Genomic DNA, 21,409 nt, shown 5'->3' on the forward strand with positions numbered 1-21,409 from the left:
TTTGTTAGGCCTGGCTCTCCCAAGGCTGTCAGTAGTTCTAATGGAATGTTGTCTACTACCGGGCCCTTGTTCCGACTTAGGTCTTTCAATGCTGTGTCGAGCTCTTCACGCAGTATCATATTTCCATTTCATCTTCATCTCCATCCTCTTCCATTTCCATAATATTGTCCTCAATAACATCGCCCTTGTATAGATCCTCTATATACTCCTTCCACCTTTCTGCTTTTCGTTCTTTGCTTAGAACTGGGTTTCCATCTGACCTCTTGATATTCATGCAACTGCAAGTGGTTCTCTTTTCTTCAAAGGTCTCTTTAATTTTCCTGTAGGCAGTATCTATGTTACCCCTAGTGAGATAAGCCTCTACATCCTTACATTTGTCTTCTAGCCATCCCTGCTTAGTTATTTTGCATTTCCTGCCAATCTCATTTATGAGACGTTTGTGTTCATTTTTGCCTGCTTCATTGCTTCATTTACTGCATTTTTATATTTTCGCCTTTCATCAATTAAACATCTCTTCTGTTACCCAAGCATTTCTAGTAGTCCTCGTCTTTTTACCTACTTGATCCTCTGCTACCTTCACTATTTCATCTCTCAAAGCTACCCATTCTTCTTGTAATGTACTTGTTTCCCCTGCATTTGTCAATCGTTCCCTAATGCTCTCCCTGAAGCTCTCTACAACCTTTGGTTCTTTCAGTTTATCCAGGTCCCATCTCCTCAAATTTCCACTTTTTTGCTGTTTCTTCAGTTTTAATCTACAGTTCATAACCAATAGATTGTGGTCAGAGTCCACATCTACCCCTGGAAATATCTTACAGTTTAAGACCTGGTTCCTGAATCTCTGTCTTACCATTATACTCCTGAATTACCCCTATTTTATTTTGTGTTTATAACCCTGTAGTAACCTGACCAGAAGTCTTGTTCCTCCTGCCACCGAACTTCACTAATTCCCACTATAACTAACATTAACCTATTCATTTCCCTTTTTTAATTTTCTAACCTACCTGCCCGATTAAGGGATCTGGCATTCCACGCTCCAATCCGTAGAACGTCAGTTTTCTTTCTCCTGATAACAACGTCCTCGCCCGGAGATGCGAATGGGGGACTATTTTACCTCCGGAAAATATTACCCAAGAGGACGCCATCATCATTTAACCATACAGTAAAGCTGCATGCCCCCGGGAAAAATTACGGCTGTAGTTTCCCCTTGCTTTCAGCCGTTTGCAGTACTAGCACAGCAGGGCCGTTTTGGTTAGTGTAACAAGGCCACACCAGTCAATCATCCAGACCGTTGCCCCTGCAGCTACTGAAAAGGCTGCTGCCCCCCTTCAGGAACCTCACGTTTGTCTGGCCTTTCAACAGATACCCCTCCGTTGTGGTTGCACCTCCGGTACGGCTATCTGTATCGCTGAGACACGCAAGCGTCCCTACCAACGGGAAGGTCCATGGTTCATGGGAAGGTCAGTGAGGTTACAGTGTCATAATAAGTAAAGAGTTACACTGTGGTTCCTTTTTATATGTTTAGGATAGTAGTCACAATTATTGGTACTGAAAAAAGGCATTGTGTAGTGAAATGTAAGGAATCGAAATAATAATTCTTTGCGCTGAATTCAGACAGCAAAGTCTGTAAAATTCTGTTGTGTTTCACGTCTTTCGTAGGCGTCTCTTCTTTCGTTTCTACAGTATTAGATGCAAACAAAATCTTGTACAAAGGCAGTTGTTCATTCAGTTTCCACTCTAATGCAAAATTTTTTCTCTAGCAAATGCTTAACGTGAAGAAACTTGGCTAAGTTCTAGGGCACGCGAGATGACACAACCCGCGAGATGACACAACTTGCGTAGCATCCATATTCGTCAAACATTTATCTTTCTTCAGCACCGACGTTCCAGAACCGCAGTCTGTGATAATCTGGTTCTCCTACCACTGTCACATTTCCTTCAGAAGTATTGCAGGAAACGAAGCGGTTAGTTGAAGAAAATCTGTAATGACAGCCACTTAGTTTCTTTCCCATTACATTTACAATCTTCTTCAAAACTCTTAAATGTGCAGTTCACAGCCAAGTTAGAAAGTTGAGCATGCAATGCAAAAATATCTTCATATTCTTTCGGGCCAGAAATAATTAGTCGAGCGCTAGTGTATTCTATTAGCGCGAATACTCTTTTCGATGGCAGAAAGGAGTGCCGCGGGACATCAGTTCAATATACTTCACATTTGGAGGACTAAGTTGTGACGGAAAAATAGCAGAACATCATTACGACTGTAAAGTTTCTACTCGGTCCTCCGAAGCCATCTATGCAAAGTCGCGAAGTTCAGTAGCTAGACAAATCATTATTACATCAGAGAAGATAAACTAGTTGGCCAAGATCGATAATACTAAACGTTTTTCTTGATAGCCAATTTCGGTAATCAGTGTTACCATCTTCAGATAACTGAAACAAGTTATCGAGAATAAATATTATTATTGGGATATTACCAAAGAAGTTTATCTTTAATGCACTGTCACGGATCGTCCCTTGCGGCTCAAAATGAGTAAACTGAAGGAAATCGTACCATGACTGTCTGTCAAATATTGCTGAGGATATCTCATCTGATCAGTTTTTGTACTCATGTCCCATTCTAATGTACGTGAAAACATTTTCTGTTGTCAGCTTTGTCTGTGAATGAGCCATCACATCTGTAAAATTGCAGGTGTACATTTGTCGTCTGTAGTAGACGATTTGATCTGGTGTTTAAGAATAACCAGACTTCAGGTTTGGACTTGTGCATTGCAATCTGCATCATTACTTAATTCTCAGGTGACTTATCCTTAGGCAAGTATATGTAATAAATAGTCCTGTCTATCTTTCGTCCTGCATAGTCACTGCACCTTGAAGCCTGTTCCTGCAGCTCGATAACGAAGGATCTTAAAAATAGAGAAAAGGGCCATGGAAGGTACATCAAACACGACGCAGCCTTCGGATCTCAAGGCTCAGCATAGGAGATTTTTCAAACTTAGAGTTTGTCCTCATCTGGAACAAGCAAAGGAACTAAAATTTTTATCAAGCAACTTGCTGAGTTACTGCAAAGATTTAGCTAATGAGGGTAAGCACACTGAGCTAAAAGTTAAACACTTCGATGCCAGTGATGTGTGCCATGTATTTCTCATCTAAACAGGAATACCTTAGGTAAATTGATTCTATTGAAAACTGACAGAGACTTCTTAAACAAATCTTAGTAATGATTTATGCATCCTTATTAAGAGTGCCGTCATGCTGAAAGTGCCCATAAAATAAAGATATTTATGAGACACTATCTGGGAATAATAGATGGATGACTGCTCAAAAAAATGGTTCAAATGGCTCTGAGCACTATGGGACTTAACTTCTTAGGTCATCAGTCCCCTAGAACTTAAAACTACTTAAACCTAACTAACCTAAGGACATCACAAAGATCCATGCCCGAGGCAGGATTCAAACCTGCGACCGCAGCGGTCGCGCGGTTCCAGACTGAAGCGCATAGAACAGCTCGGCCAGTCCGGCCGGCTGAATGCTCACGGATGAGTCGAAATGTGACACTTTCACAGACTGACAGGTAAATGATAGTATTCAATGGAGATATGACGTCTCCCTTCGAAAGTTATCAGTAGGGAAACGATCTTGTCTTCTTAGGACTGTTATGTTAAGAAGGAATCCGATCTGAATTGAGATAAATGTGCGCATATCTGTCACGTGGTTTACCTCTGCTCAAGATGTCAAAGTGTTCGGACCGTGCGGGGTACGGCCGATATTTCAGCATGGATAAAAGAATGTTGGAAGTATTCGACTGGGGGGGGGGGGGGGGTGGGGGGACACAGGCAAAGTCTACAGGCTATAGGGCAGCCACAGTAACTTGTGTGATGGCACCTTGCCACACGGTGTTCAGCTCATTGCATACTAACAATTAAATTAGAAACGTAACTGCTTCTACTACCTTTAAGTAAGTATAACGCAAAACTTAAGGACGGAATAGGTTAACCACTCAGTGGGAATGAATAGAATTGTGGGATCACGTTTTCATAGGAAAAGTGTTCTCTGAAGTCTTTACGTCAAATGGCGTGATGTCGGCGTGACTATAGCGACAAATTTGGCTGGCCTTACGACACGAAGCAATTTACGTGCCGGGAGAAGACGATGTATGTTAATCAACGAGCGTTACGGTGCAGTGTGGTGGTGTATTTCATTACGTCGTGGCCCGGAGATAGCATCTGGATGCCCTTAGGTGGGGAAGAATCATGGGGAAACTGGAGGACGGACAAAGTGTGATTAGCCCAGGAGTTTGCTGTTGCTGACAGCAGTGTTTCACATGCATTGGGAGCATTCCTGACTACAGTCACTGCTGCTCGAAGGATAGCAGGTTTAGAGCACGGCCAGCTCAGTAGCAGATGACCGCTACATTGTGCAACAGACAAGAAGAGACGTGTGTGTAATAGCGGGTACAGTGGCAACCACATTTAACGCGACTGACAGGCACAGGTCTCATGATCGGCAGTGACGGGCGAGCGCAAGGGGTGTTCTCTTTGATCAGTTCGCTGTGTTCTTCAGATAACTGCACATCGGCGTCACCGTTCGTGACGCTGTGAATATATAAGAACTGGACTAACGAGGACTCTGGTGGCGGATTATTATTGTGTGAGATCAGATTCAGTTTAACTAATGATTGTCGACGTACCCTCAGACGGCGAGAGGTCAGATAACGTGATGCACCCAGGAATATTGCCGAACATGATCGTTTTTATGATCGAGGATACACAGTGTGAGGAATGAAAATGTTGCATGGAAGTACTAACCTCCAAATCTTTGGACATGGTACCTTCACCGATCAATGTGAACTGCACTCCTTTCGGATGTATGTCCCATGAAGAACTATATCCTGCTTCATTTGACGAACAGGGAATCATCGTAAATCGCAGTGGCTTCTATGTAGCTACTGCCTTTGAAGAAAAGACTAATTAATTTTCGTCTTATTGCATATTCCCTTTAGTTACCTAAATTGCGAAAGAGTTAAGTGATAACAAGTGAAATGTATTGGTTATAATAAGAAGTGTGGTAGAAAACAAAGACTACGTAGAACTAAAATGTCTTGTGTAGACTAAATTGTCTACAGAAAATTTCACAGATACTGAAGGAATTTTTCACTCCAGAGAAATACGTGTTTAGTAGATATATGAAAATGTGAAAAACTTTCAAGTTCATACAAATTGTGCTCAAACTCTGATTAGGAGGTTATTAGACTGTATTGTAGGGTAAGTAAACGGAAGACTGCCATACACTGATCAGAAAATGACTTAGAAAATGCAATAGGTCTACTAAAGAGACGGCTTACAATAGGCTTGTCCGACCTGTACTAGGTTACTTCTGTGTGGTGTGTGGTCAACATCGGATAGGAATGAAGGGGACATCGAAAAAGTCCAGAGAAGGGCAGTTCCTTTCGTATTATTGCGAAGTAGGGGAGATAGTACCACGTATATAACACACGAATTAGGCCGGCAATCATTAAATCAAAGGCCATTCACGTTGCAGCCTCATCTTTCTCATACAGTTTCAATCATCAGCTTTCTCTTCAGAGTGTGAAAATATTTTTTTTGCCACCTACCTTCATACGAAGAAATGATGATCATAATTAAATAAGAGAAATCAGACCAGCCACGTAAAAAATTAACTATTCGTTTTTCCCGCAATCAGTTCGAGGATATAAGGATAGAGAAATAGCTTGAATGTGGTTCGATGAACAATCTGCCAAGCACATAATTGTAAACTGCAGAGTAATCATGTGGATGCAGATGAATGCTTCTACGAATTTTCTAAGAGCCTCACAAATGACAGCAAATAAACCGCAGTAATTTAATACAAATGTACGACAACTACGAAAGTACAGATTCTTTAGTAAGACACATACTTCACTCTTACTGCCCTGTCACCCACAGATCTGTGTTTCTATACTTTACATAACTGAATATTACTCTACCAGATATGAGAATAGTGTTGTGACATTGAAATTCGATATCTTCAGAAGTTAAAAATGGAAGATCGAGCATTCAGGCACACATATGTCGGTGTCTTCGCTAAAAATTTGGAAATTTGCGGGTAAGTTCCTATGGGACCAAACTGCTCAGGTCATCGGTCCCTAGGTTTACACACTATTTAATCTATCTTAATCTAACATACGCTAAGGACAACACACACACACCCATGGACGCGGGAGGACTGGAACCTCCGACGGAGGAATGTCGTAACTAAACTGGAATCAAAGTCTGTACTACAGCTAGAGGGCCTCGGCCCAGTTTTTAGAGCTTTTGTACGTACCATACCGTGCTTGGCACCGCACCCATGTCACATGCACGGGATGCCTAAATGAGGCAGTAGCAGAGAGGCGAAATTCTTTGTCAAACCGACTCGGTTCCTACAGCAAAAATTATGCCTCCCCGTTACATTTCCTCTCTCTCTCTCTCTCTCCCTCTCTCTGTCTCTCTCTGTCTCTCTCTGTCTCTCTCTCTCTCTATCTCTCTATCACACACACACACACACATAGACTTTTATAACTGCTACAAGTTAAGAATATTGTCAGTCATCTTCAAGGAAAAGACAGTATTCAAGACATAGTACGAAATGACGGTTTTTAACATCGAAAGTAGTAGGAATGACAATGGTTTCCGAAGTTGAAGATTTCCGAGATAACACAGAATATATTTACTTCTTTTGTTCGATGATACTTGACAATCAGAAGCGATCATATTAATAAATGTTTTCCTGTACGTGATGGTGGTACAATGAGAGTCCGTTGGCACGAAAATACATCCAAAAGCTTCTCTGTACACTAATCAGAGATAGTGTACCGACAGTCTGACTTGTGAATGTATTTTAGTGGCAGTGGCCCATTGTTCCCATGTAAGGCTCTGAGCACTATGCGACTTAACGTCTGAGGTCATCAGTCGCCTAGAACTTAGAACTAATTAAACCTAACTAACCTAAGGACATCACACACATCCATGCCCGAGGCAGGATTCGAACCTGCGACCGTAGCGTCCCATGTAAGCAATGTATTATAACATTGATTTATAACGATGTATGTGAAGGACGTTAACATTGTTAATACTTCACGTAATCTACCCCATTTTACGAAATACAGAGCTTCCCACTCGAGTGATGTTACTATATTTCTACAGTGACATGGTTTGTTTTTGACGACGACATGCAAACGTGCAGGAGGAGTTTTAAATATGACATGCGCTGAAGCAAAATGTAAGTGATGTTCTCGTGTCCTAACATAGGATAGAAGGAACACAGGTGGTTTGAGGTCAGACTGCAGCTTCTGAGCGGTGAGGAGCAAATGCAGAAAGACGAATTCCAGTGAAGGCAGGCTGAAATTCATCTATTTCAGTAGAAATGCTTTAACCTATTGACATGAACCGTTAAAAATTTGTTTTTTTGTAAACCAATGACAACATTGGGGCTCTTTCTCCTTCTACGCCGCGCGATTAGCCGAGCGGTCTGAGGCGCTGCAGTCGTGGACTGCGCGGCTGGTCCCGGCGGAGGTTCGAGTTCTCCATCGGCCATGGGTGTGTGTGTTTGTCCTTAGGATAATTTAGGTTAAGTAGTGTGTAAGCTTAGGGACTGATGACCTTAGCAGTTAAGTCCCCCAAGATTTCACACACATTTGAACATTTCTCCTTCTACAGTGTGCGGGCCACGCCGCTGCGTGCCGAGATTGCAGCTTCCGCCACTCCTAACGCTTTGATTGTACAATGAGATTTGATAACTTGTTTTAAAATCTTTCGGATTTTGGTATCTATCATAGCACTGCTTGTTCTTCTTCTTACACTGTGTCTTATAATCTCTGGCATATTGGTACATCTATCTCATTTTCTCTTTCAATTTGAGTACATGATCATTGTAATAGGAAGTAACACCAACGGAAATTCAATGCAAAATACCTGGTGTGTTACATGCCATACCGAGAAATAACTCATGTGGGCTATAGTACATAGCACTAAGGGTCGTTGCATTGTACAGGAATAACGCAAAGGGAGCCACTCGAACCGATTTGATTGAGCCCCATTGATACAGAGTCTCAAGAATTCTGTTATAGTTCGGTTTAATGATTCCAAGGCTACCTTTGACTGGAAATGGCCACAAGAGTCATAAGAGTCTTCATGCTCACTGTAGTGTGTCGCCGGCCAGGATGGCTGAGCGGTTCTAGACGCTACAGTCTGGAACCGCGCGACTGCTACGGTCGCAGGTTCGAATCCTGCCTCGGGCATGGATGTGTGTGATGTCCTTAGGTCAGTTAGGTTTAAGTAGTTCTAAGTTCTAGGGGACTGATGACCTCACAAGTTAAGTCCCATAGTGCTCAGAGCCATTTGAACCATTTTTGTAGCATGTCACTCAAAAACCCTGCTGCCAGACAGGGTGGCCGAGAGTTCTAGGCGCTACATTCTGGAACCACACGACCGCGACGGTCGCAAGTTCGAATCCTGCCTCGGGCACATGTGTGTGTAATGTCCTTGGGTTAGTTAGCTTTAAGTAGTTCTAAGTTCTAGGGGACTGATGACCTCAGAAGTTAAGTCCCATAGTGCTCAGAATCATTTTAAACATTTTTTGAAAAAACTGCTACCATTGTCACTGAGAATTACGGAGGGTTTCCGAAATCTCAGAATTATTCTTTCCATCAGGACAGGAGCTGCTGTATTCGTATCCTCCTTTTCTATCAGTTCTACTAGAAGGAAGTTTGTTAGAGCATCCTGGAATGAGAGTATACTTCTTTTTTTGTGTACATAGTTCCGCGTAGTCAGCACGTACATAACTTTCCCACTAGAGCGAGCCCCGCTAAGCACTACAGCGCAGGCGCAGCGCACCTCTGTCTCCGCACTACGAGATGGCGCTGCCATAGAGACGGACCAAATTCTGCTTCCGCCGATCCGCGTATTAATATGTAACGCAGCCAATGAAATTGCTGCTAACGTAAAACCTTTTCTCCTCGCAGATCACACTCGTGCAGTGATACATGAAAGCGCGAGGTATTATAACAAGTGTACAGACCTCCGATTGGTCAGTCTGCATTTGTCTGCACCAGTGTGTACCGGTCTGCATTAGTCTGTACCAGTTGGTACGACTTCTACATTTGTCTGTACCAGTCTATAGTCGAGTTTCAGTCTGCGCCTAATAAGATTACCATATTCCTGTACATAGCCATGAAGATAAATGTATAAACACTTATGTCAAGTATGTGAGAATAAGATTAACGTACCAATACCAAAGGAACTTCAGATTGTCAATTGTAAATAGCATCCAGAACCAATTTAAGTAATGTTTATGCTTGTTATTATTTTAATAAATGTATGTGAAAATTAATCAAGTTTTGTTTAAAGTTGGTCACCATCAATCTGCTACTCTAAGCATGCAAGTGGCATTTCTATCGTCTGACATAACGGCAGAAGATAAACACGCCACGATAAGACCACGAGACATATTGCTGACACTCGCCTACTTCGTTAGAGCGACAAGTCAAATAACCTGATGGTGTGTGTGTACTGAAGGTCTTACAGTACGCACACCACACTGTTCGTCAGTAGCCCGACGATGTTAGTATCAAACCTATCAAGCGCTCCTTCTGGTCGTGGTGGTATAACCAACGGGATTTTTGTCTTATTTTGCGTTACTTTGTTAGACTTATAACCAGGATGTTTTCTGATGTAGTCTTTAATATCCTTCTCCTTCTTCATACCAGACCGTTTCGTGTTTAATAATTATTAGCAATTATTACCACATGTGGGTGCATCATGGAATTCCCGCAAGATTTCTGGCTTTTCTTTGTCTGTTATCTCCTGCTATTCGTCTTGCACTTCTTCACTTTCAGTTGCCAGTGTTTCAGTATCAACTGATTATGCATCCCTTACCCTGGGCAATGCATCTGCTATAAAGTTTTTCTCGATTCTTTTTATTATTACAATTTCTTAGTCATACTCCTCTCATTTCAATGTGAACTTCATTAAGCGCGAGGACGTATCTCCTACATTACTAATTCACTACCCACCATCCATAGGGCTCCCTTGGAGTAATCAATAATAAGTAAACTGGCGTAGGGAATATCTAGTTCCAGTCCTACTAGGTGAATCTCATGGTTCATTGTTGATTTCTGATATATTCCAGGATCTAAATCTGCCATCCCATATATACAGGGTAGTCCATTGATAGTGGCCGGGCCAAATATCTGAAGAAAAAACTACAAGGAACGAAACTCGTCTATCTTGGAGGGGGAAACCCTGCTAGATGGCGCTGCCATAGGTCAAAGGGATATCAACTGCGTTTTTTAAAATAGGAAACCCCATTTTTATTACATATTCGTGTAGTACGTAAAAAAATATGAATGTTTTAGTTGGACCAACTTTTTCTCTTTGTAATAGATGGCGCTGTAATAGTCACTAACGTATAAGTACGTGGTATCACGTAACATTCCGCCAGTGCGGACGGTATTTGCTTCGTGTAAAAATGGACCGTTTACCAATTGCGGAAAAGATCGATATCGTGATGATGTATGGCTATTGTGATCAAAATGCCCAACAGGCGTGTGCTATGTATACTGCTCGGTATCCTAGACGACATCATCCAAGTGTCCGGACCGCGCAGTGTATGCTGATTTCCTACGTAACGTTCAACCGATGTTGCTACAAGATGTTTCACTGCATGACAGAATGGCGATGTACTTCCAACATGATGGATGTCCGGCACATAGGTCGCTTGCGGTTGACGCGGTATTGAATAGCGTAGTTCATGACAGGTGGATTGATCGTCGATGCACGATATGATGGCCCACACGGTCACCGGATTTCTTTCTGTGGGGAAAGTTGAAGGATATTTGGTATCGTGATCCACCTAAAACGCCTGACAACATGCGTCAGCGCATTGTCAATGCATGTGCGAACATTACGGAAGACGAACTACTCGCTGTTGAGAGGAGTGTCACACGTATTGGCAAATGCATTGAGGTTGACGGACATCATTTTGAGCATTTATTGCATTAATGTGGTATTTACTGGTTATCACGCTGTAACAGCATGCGTTCTCAGAAATGATAGGTTCACAAGGGTACATGTATCACATTGGAACAACCGAAATATAATGTTCAAACGTACCTACACACTGTATTTTAATTTATAAAACCTACGTGTTACCAACTGTTCGTCTAAAATTGTGAGCCATATGTTTGTGACTATTACAGCGCCATCTGTCACAAAGCGAATAATGTGGTCCAACTGAAACATTCATATTTCTGTACGTACTACACGAATATATAATAAAAATGGGGTTTCCTATTAAAAAAAAAACAGTTGATATCCGTTTGACCTATGGCAGCTCTATCTAGTGGACCAAGCATAGCGCCAATCTAGACAAGTTTCGTTCTTTGTAGTTTTTTCGTTTGACGCTTATTTCGTGAGGTATTTGGCCCGGTCACGATCAATGGACCACCCTATATATATATATATATATATATAACTGGATTTTGATACCTTTGTCTTTGTATTTCCGAACTGACTTCGCAGATATTTCAGACTGAACAAACTAATTTGCTCTCCATTACCTAGAAGCAATTTTAATGGACTTTCTGTACTCGGTGGGCAATTCAGCTCTACAATCTCATTTTTAATTTCACAGTCGAATTTGAATACATTCCCAGTTCAGCATGAGGCGACTGTAATCTTATGCCATTCTTTCGTTTCCATGTTTATTTTTCACAGAAAGCCCTGCATGCTCGGTACAGTCTTTAGCCATGTGCTGTGGCCTTGACATTCAAAACACACAGCTGGTTTCGCTTACTTATAAGGACCGCAGTGTCTCAAGAAATGGAAACTTCGACAGCTGACTGTCTTAGGCGTCTCTGACTCTCGACATGCTTGAGCTGAGTCTACATTGAGAATTAATGTCTCAAGCTGGATGTCTTGGTTCAAGCCCCCTGATTCAAAATAGCATTTACACTTAACACTACTTCTGCAATCCTTACACATATGCTCTACAGGTCCACAAGAGAACTGCTTAAGGGAGACCTTCCTCATCTTGCCCTGATGAATTTTATAAGAAAATCCTTTTTCCTTAGTGGACAAAACTGCTGTCTCTTCCGTTATAGGCACTTCAACAGCGTCAGTGAGGGAGATGTATTAGCCTCTTGCACAAATGAGTGCCTGTATGTGCTCATTAGAGATGCTCTGAATGATTACTACTCTGCTTAATTTTCGTACGAATGACAAAGATCTCGCCAGTACTATGCTGGCGCCGGCCAGGGTGGACGAGCGGTTCTAAGCGCTACAGTCTGGAACTGCGCGACCGCTGCGGTCACAGGTTCGAATCCTGCCTCGGGCATGGATGTGTGTGATGTCATTAGGTTAGTTAGGTTTAAGTAGTTCTAAGTTCTAGGGGACTGATGACCTAAGAAGTTAAGTCCCATACTGCTCAGAGCCACTATGCTGGCATTGCAGCAAGAATACTTCCACAAAACTGATGCTGAAATGTATCTACTTTATTGGCCCAATTTCAATCGATTATCCTTTTAATTTCCTATTTTTTTTTTGGTCATCAGTCTACTGACTGGTTTGATGTGGCCCTCCACGAATTCTTTTCCTGTGCTAACCTCTTCATTCAGAGTAGCACTTGCAACCTATGTCCTCAACTAAACTCCTGGAAATGGAAAAAAGAACACATTGACACCGGTGTGTCAGACCCACCATACTTGCTCCGGACACTGCGAGAGGGCTGTACAAGCAATGATCACACGCACGGCACAGCGGACACACCAGGAACCGCGGTGTTGGCCGTCGAATGGCGCTAGCTGCGCAGCATTTGTGCACCGCCGCCGTCAGTGTCAGCCAGTTTGCCGTGGCATACGGAGCTCCATCGCAGTCTTTAACACTGGTAGCATGCCGCGACAGCGTGGACGTGAACCGTATGTGCAGTTGACGGACTTTGAGCGAGGGCGTATAGTGGGCATGCGGGAGGCCGGGTGGACGTACCGCAGAATTGCTCAACACGTGGGGCGTGAGGTCTCCACAGTACATCGATGTTGTCGCCAGTGGTCGGCGGAAGGTGCACGTGCCCGTCGACCTGGGACCGGACCGCAGCGACGCACGGATGCACGCCAAGACCGTAGGATCCTACGCAGTGCCGTAGGGGACCGCACTGCCACTTCCCAGCAAATTAGGGACACTGTTGCTCCTGGGGTATCGGCGAGGACCATTCGCAACCGTCTCCATGAAGCTGGGCTACGGTCCCACACACCGTTAGGCCGTCTTCCGCTCACGCCCCAACATCGTGCAGCCCGCCTCCAGTGGTGTCTCAACAGGCGTGAATGGAGGGACGAATGGAGACCTGTCATCTTCAGCGATGAGAGTCGCTTCTGCCTTGGTGCCAATGATGGTCGTATGCGTGATTGGCGCCGTGCAGGTGAGCGCCACAATCAGGACTGCATACGACCGAGGCACACAGGGCCAACACCCGGCATCATGGTGTGGGGAGCGATCTCCTACACTGGCCGTACACCACTGGTGATCGTCGAGGGGACACTGAATAGTGCACGATACATCCAAACCGTCATCGAACCCATCGTTCTACCATTCCTAGACCAGCAAGGGAACTTGCTGTTCCAACAGGACAATGCACGTCCGCATGTATCCCGTGTCACCCAACGTGCTCTAGAAGGTGTAAGTCTGGCCAGAAAGATCTCCGGATGTGTCCCCCATTGAGCATGTTTGGGACTGGATGAAGCGTCTTCTCACGCGGTCTGCACGTCCAGCACGGACGCTGGTCCAACTGAGGCGCCAGGTGGAAATGGCATGGCAAGCCGTTCCACAGGACTACATCCAGCATCTCTACGATCGTCTCCATGGGAGAATAGCAGCCTGCATTGCTGCGAAAGGTGGATATACACTGTACTAGTGCCGACATTGTGCATGCTCTGTTGCCTGTGTCTATGTGCCTGTGGTTCTTTCAGTGTGATCATGTGATGTATCTGACCCCAGGAATGTGTCAATAAAGTTTCCCCTTCCAGGGAAAATGAATTCACGGTGTTCTTATTTCAATTTCCAGGAGTGTATTTGCTTGACGTATTCCAATCTCTGTCTTCTTCTACAGTTTTTGCCCTCTACAGCTCCCTCTAGTACCATGGAAGTCATTTCCTCATGTCTTAGCAGATGTCCTATCATCCTGTCCCTTCTCCTTATCAGTGTTTTCCACATATTACTTTCCTCTCCGATTCTGCATAGAACCTCCTCATTCCTTACCTTATCAGTCCACCTAATTTACAACATTCGTCTATAGCAACACATCTCAAATGCTTCGATTCTCTTCTGTTCCGGTTTTCCCACATTCCATGTTTCACTAACATACAATGCTGTACTCCAGACGTACATCCTCAGAAATTTCTTCCTCAAATTAAGGCCGGTATTTGACATTAATAGACTTCTCTTGGCCAGAAATGCCTTTTTTGCCATAGCGAGTCTGCTTTTGATGTCCTCCTTGCTCCGTCCGTCATTGGTTATTTTACTGCCTAGGTAGCAGAATTCCTTAACTTCATTGACTTCGTAACCATCAATCCTCATGTTAAGTTTCTCGCTGTTCTCATTTCTACTACTGCTCATTACCTTCGTCTTTCTCCGATTTACTCTCAAACCATACTGTGTACTCATTAGACTGTTCATTCCGTTCAGCAGATCATTTAATTCTTCTTCACTTTCACTCAGGATAGCAATGTCATCAGCGAATCGTGTCATTGATATCCTTTCACCTTGTTTTTCAATTACACTCCTGAACCTTTCTTTTATTTCCATCATTGCTTCCTCGATGTACAGATTGAAGAGTAGGGGCGAAAGGCTACAGCCTTGTCATACACCCTTCTTAATACGAGCACTTCGTTCTTGATCATCCACTCTTATTATTCCCTCTTGGTTGTTGCACAAATTGTATATGACCCGTCTCTCCCTACAGCTTACCTCTACTTTTTTCAGAATCTCGAACAACTTGCACCATTTTATATTGTCGAACGCTTCTTCCAGGTCGACAAATCCTATGAAAGTATCTTAATTTTTCTTCAGCCTTGCTTCTATTACTAGCCGTAACGTCAGAATTGCCTCTCTCGTCCCTTTACTTTTCCTAAAGCCAAACTGATCGTCACCTAGCGCATTCTCAATTTTCTTTTCCATTCTTCTGTATATTATTCTTGTAAGCAGCTTCGATGCATGTGCTGTTAAGCTGATTGTGCGATAATTCTCGAACTTGTCAGCTCTTGCCGTCTTCGGAATTGTGTGGATGACGCTTTTCCGAAAGTCAGATGGTATATCGCCAGACTCATATATACTACACACCAACGCGAATAGTCGTTTTGTTGCCACTTCCCCCAACGATTTCAGAAATTCTCATGGAATGTTATCTATCCCATCTGCCTTATTTGTCAGTAAGTCCTCCAAAGCTCTTTTAAATTCCTATTCTAATACTGGATCCCCTATCTCTTCTAAATCGACTCCTGTTTCTTCTTCTGTCACATCACACAAATCTTCACCCTCATAGAGGCTTTCAATGTATTCTTTCCACCTATCTGCTCTCTCCTCTGCATTTAACAGTGGAATTCCCGTTGCACTCTTAATGTTACCACCGTTGCTTTTAATGTGACCAAAGGTTGTTTTGACTTTCCTGTATGCTGAGTCTGTCCTTTCGACAATCATATCTTTTTCGATGTCTTCACATTTTTCCTGCAGCCATTTCGTCTTAGCTTCCCTGCACTTCCTATTTATTTCATTCCTCAGCGACTTGTATTTCTGTATTCCTGATTTTCCCGGAACATGTTTGTACTTCCTCCTTTCATCAATCAACTAAAGTATTTCTTCTGTTACCCATGGTTTCTTCGCAGCTACCTTCTTTGAACCTATGTTTTCCTTCCCAACTTTTGTGATGGCCCTTTTTTCAACTGTACTGCCTACTGCGCTATTCCTTATTGCTGTATCTATAGCGTTAGAGAACTTCAAACGTATCTCGTCATTCCTTAGTACTTCCGTATCCCACTTCTTTGCGTATTGATTCTTCCTGACTAATGTCTTGAACTTCAGCCTACTCTTCGTCAGTACTATATTGTGATCTGAGTCTATATCTGCTCCTGGGTACGCCTTACAATCCAGTATCTGATTTCGGAATCTCTGTCTGACAATGAAGTAATCTAATTGAAATTTTCCCGTATCTCCCGGCCTTTTCCAAGTATACCTTCTCCTCTTGTGATTCTTGAACAGGGTATTCGCTATTAATAGCTGAAACTTGGTACAGAACTCAATTAGTCTTTCTCCTCTTTCATTCCTTGTCGCAAGCCCTTATTCTCCTGTAACCTTTTCTTCTACTCCTTCCCCTACAACTGCATTCCAGTCGTCCATGACTACTAGATTTTCGTCCCCCTTTACATTCTGCATTACCCTTTCAATATCCTCATACATTTTCTCTATCTGCTCATCTTCAGCTTGCGACGTCGGCATGTATACCTGAACTATCGTTGTCGGTGTTGGTCTGCTGTCAATTCTGATTAGAACAACCCGGTCACTGAACTGTTCACAGTAACACACCCTCTGCCCTACGTTCCTATTCATAACGAATCCTACACCTGTTATACGATTTTCTGCTGCTGTTGATATTACCCGATACTCATCTGACCAGAAATCCTTGCCTTCCTTCCACTTCACTTCACTGGCCCTTACTATATCTAGATTGAGCCTTTGCATTTCCCTTTTCAGATTTTCTAGTTTCCCTACCACGTTCAAGCTTCTGACATTCCACGCTCCGACCCGTAGAACGCTATCCTTTCGTTGTTTATTCAATCTTTTTCTCATGGTAACCTCCCCCTTGGCAGTCCCCTCCCGGAGATCCGAATGGGGGACTATTCCGGAATCTTTTGCTAATGGAGAGATCATCATAACAATTCTTCAATTACAGGCAACATGTCCTGTGGATACACGTTACGTGTCTTTAATGCAGTGGTTTCCATTGCCTTCTGCATCCTCATGTCGTTGAGAATTGCTGATTCTTCCGCCTTTAGGGGCAATTTCTCTCCCCTAGGACAAGAGAGAGCTCTGAACCTCTATCCGCTCCTCAGCCCTCTTTGACAAGGCCGTTGGCAGAATGAGGCTGACTTCTTATGCCGGAAGTCTTCGGGGGCCAATGCTGATTATTTATCAAAATTTGGGCAATGGCGGGGATCGAACCCAGGACCGAAGAGGTTTTGATTATGAATCAAAGACGCTACTCCTAGACCACGGGTACCCTGCCAATTTCCTACTAGAAAACGTATTTCGAGCTTATTAATCCAATGTACGCTTACATGCGTACTTTTTAACAACATATTTCTTACTTCTTCACATGCACTAGCAGTTTCCTTTATGCAGGACCCTGAATACAACTTTTAGGGATTTTAACGATATTGGATGGTCAGATCACGCGCTAATTGGAAAGTTTTGTCCACATTATTAATAAATTCATTTAATGCAGATTTTTACCGTCAAAATCCTGGGAAATGTGTTTAGCGGCATCAGTGATACAAACTGTAGGTACTAATGCTCCATCATCAACAACTGCATCGTAGTAGAAAACCATAACTTACTTCCACTTGCTGACGCGTTGAGCAGAGGCGAGACGAGACAGTGTCGCTGCTGAAGGCGCAGCGCTCTGCCCAGGAGGTCAGTGAGCACCAGCTATCTTCTATTTGGCTCACACTGAAAACTGAGATGCCCAATTTTCCTGTGGTAGAGACACTTGTCTAGGACTCACCATTGAAGCAACTTTCATCGTTACCATCATTCCCTTTCACATATTAGGTGTCACAGTCACCTGTTCTAATCTGTCATCCATGTCATCCATGCACCTCTTATAAGGTTTATCTAGATCTCTCTTTCCAGTTGCCAGTAGTTCATTAAATTTTTGGCAATCTATTTTCTCTCCTTCAAAAAACCTCATCCCTCCATTTAATCCCATTGTGTTAAATCATGTCAGTAACTGAAAAGATTTTTGAATCCACTCAAACTGTCCCATTCCTTATTTTCTGCAATTCATTACAGCCTCTTGCACATTATATGAGCTTCATCACTGCTGCCTGTATACGTGATTTTTCTTCGTTTGTCATCGCCCATTATTCGGAATCATAGACAAAAGAAAGTGCTGCCACACATTCACGCAATTTACTATTGTATCATTTCTAGTTTTACTTCTCAAAGATCTTCCCATTGCCCCAGAAATATCTTGAAATTTATGTACCGTCTTCAGAATGTCTTTGTTAAATTGAAACTAGATAACTGAAGTGGCGTATTTGTTCAAAACCCTTTTCATTTATTGTTATTTTCGATCTGACTAGAGTCTTTCTTTTTAAATTTTTGTCTTTGTCTTAGTTGTAGTTTTACTTAAAATGTTGTATATTTCGTTTTGGTTCAACCAGTATACTGTCCATTGTAAGTACCTTCCGTTTCCTTTATTATTATCTGTTTGTCAGTATATAACGGAGTATTTAATGGTATATTACATATTGCTTTAATTAAATCCTATTTTAATTAATAATATGTGGGCTGATTGATAGAATCCTTCTCAAGCTCATAGGGTTATTATAATTTCATCCTACATTTTCGAAGCTAAACTTATAATTATTTTTGTATCTACATCTAGAGTCTTTACAAAATTAATAAGGTGTTTACGAAGCCCTTATGTTGCTAACGTTTCGAACAGAAGGTGATTTTTTTAAAATTCAGTGCATTTTCATAAACATTAAATGACAAATTCGATTCTCTTCTAAAGTCTCAACGTATTATCGTTACACAAACATCTTTTCCTAAAGCACTGTAGTTCTTCTGAAATTATTGCCCCAACAGTTGTCTGCAACTGTTACCATCTTTTTGCAATAAATTTTATGTCAAGTATTTAATATAATTATTTCTCTATGATTTCCTCCCCCCATGAACCATGGACCTTGAAGTTGGTGAGGAGGCTTGCGTGCCTCAACGATACAGATAGCCGTACTGTAGGTGCAACCACAACGGAGGGGTATCTGTTGAGAGGCCAGACAAACGTGTCGTTCCTTAAGAGGGGCAGGAGCCTTTTCAGCCTTTTGACTGCTCTAGCCTTGTAACACTAACCAAAACGGCCTTGCTGTTCTGGTACTTCGAACGGCTGAAAGCAAGGGGAAGCTATAGCTGTAATTTTCCCGAGGGCATGCACCTTTACTGTATGGTTAAATGACGATGGCGTCCTCTTGGATAAAATAATCCGGAGGTAAAATAGTCCCCCATTCGGATCTCCAGACGGTGACTACTCAAGAGGACGTCGATATCAGGAGAAAGAAAACCGGCGTTCTACCGATCGGAGCGTGGAATGTCAGATCCCTTAATCGGGCAGGTAGGTTGGAAAATTTAAATAGGGAAATGGATAGGTTAAAGTTAGATATAGTGGAAATTAGTGAAGTTCGGTGGCAGGAGGAACAAGACTATTGGTCAGGTGAATACAGGGTTATAAATACAAAATCAAATAGGGCTAATGCATTAGTAGGCTTAATACTGAATAAAAAAAATAGTAATGCGGGTAAGCTACTACAAACAGCATAGTGAACGCACTATTGTGACCAAGATAGACACGAAGCCCACGCCTTCTACAGTAGTACAAGTTTATATGCCAACTACCTCTGCAGATGACGAAGTAATTGATGAAATATATGATGAGATAAAAGAAATAATTGAGATAGTGAATGGAGACGAAAATTTAAAAGTCATGGGTGACTGGATTCGAGAGTAGGAAAAGGGAGAGACGGAAACATAGTAGGAGAATATGGATTGGGGCTAAGAAATTAAAGAATTTTGCCCAGAGCATAATTTAATCATAGCTAACACTTGGTTTAAGAATCATGAAAGAAGGATGTAAACATGGAAGAACCATGGAGGTACTAATAGGTATCAGATAGATTATATAACGGTGAGACAGAGATTTAGGAACCAGGTTTTAAATTGTAAGACATTTCCAGAGGCAGATGTGGACTCTGACCACAATCTATTGGCTATGAACTGTAGATTAAAACTGAAGAAACTGCAAAACGGTGGGAATTTAAGGTGATGGGACCTGGATATACTGAAAGAACCAGAGGTTGTACAGAGTTTCAGGGAGAGCATAAGGGAACAATTGAAAGGAATGGGGGAAAGAAATACAGTAGAAGAAGAAAGGGTTGCTCTGAGGGATGAAATAGTGAAGGCAGCAGAGGATCAAATAGGTAAAAAGACGAGGGCTAGTAGAAAACCTTGGGTAACAGAAGAAATATTCAATTTAACTGTTGAATGGAGAGAATATTAAAATGCAGTAAATGAAGCAGGCAAAAAGGAATACAAACGTCTCAAAAGTGATATCGACAGGAAGTGCAAAATGGCTTAGCATGGATGGCTAGAGGACAAATGTAAGGATGTAGAGGCTTATCTCACCAGGGGTAAGTTAGATACTGCCTACAGGAAAATTAAAGAGAGCTTTGGAGAAAGGAGAACCACTTGCATGAATATCAAGAGCTTTGGTGGAAACCCAGTTCTAAGCAAAGAATGGAAAGCAGACAGTTGGAAGGAGTATATAGAGGGTCTATACAAGGGTGATGTACTTGAGGACAATATTATGGAAATGGAAAGGGATATAGATGAAGATAAAATGGGAGATATGATACTGCGTGAAGAGTTTGATAGAGCAGTGAAAGACCTGAGTCGATACAAGGCCCCCAGAGTAGAAAACATTCCATTAGAACTACTGACAGCCTTGGGAGAGCCAGTCCTGACAAAACTCTACCATCTGGTGAGCAAGATGTATGAGACAGGCGAAATACCCTCAGACTTCAAGAAGAATATAATAATTCCAACCCCAAAGAAAGCAGGTGTTGACAGATGTGAAAATTACCGAACAATCAGTTTAATAAGTCATAGCTGCAAAATACTAACGCGAATTCTTTACAGACGAATGGAAAAACTGACAGAAGCCGACCTCGGGGAAGATCAGTTTGGATTCCGTAGAAATATTGGAACACGGGAGGCAATACTGACCTTAGGACTTATCTTAGAAGAAAGATTAAGGAAAGGCAAACCTACGTTTCTAGCATTTGTAGACTTAGAGAAAGCTTTCGACAATGTTGATTGGAATACTCTCAAATTCTGAAGTTGGCAGGGGTAAAATACAGGAAGCGACAGGTTATTTACAATTTGTACAGAAAGCAGATGGCAGTCATACGAGTCGAGGGATATGAAAGGGAAGCAGTGGTTGGGAAGGGAGTGAGACAGGGTTGTAGCCTATCCCCGATGTTATTCAACCTGTATATTGAGCAAGCAATAAAGGAAACAAAAGAAAAGTTCAGAGTAGGTACTAAAATCCATGGAGAAGA

At 42.4% G+C, this 21,409-nt stretch overlaps 1 protein-coding gene across 7 annotated transcripts in view; it reads left to right on the forward strand.

Annotated features, from left to right (window-relative positions):
- Positions 1-2,909: 2,909 nt before the first annotated feature.
- Positions 2,910-21,409, forward strand: part of LOC126175514 (uncharacterized) — a 96,746-nt gene continuing 78,246 nt past the window's right edge. For all 7 annotated transcript variants that reach the window (XM_049922337.1, XM_049922342.1, XM_049922343.1 and 4 more), the window contains exon 1: positions 2,910-3,079. In XM_049922337.1, coding sequence (XP_049778294.1) covers positions 2,923-3,079 — 157 coding nt within the window. In that variant the 5' untranslated portion in view covers positions 2,910-2,922. The remainder of the gene's footprint in view (positions 3,080-21,409) is intronic.

This window comes from Schistocerca cancellata, chromosome 3 (genome assembly GCF_023864275.1).
Source record: "Schistocerca cancellata isolate TAMUIC-IGC-003103 chromosome 3, iqSchCanc2.1, whole genome shotgun sequence".
NCBI lineage: Eukaryota > Metazoa > Arthropoda > Insecta > Orthoptera > Acrididae > Schistocerca > Schistocerca cancellata.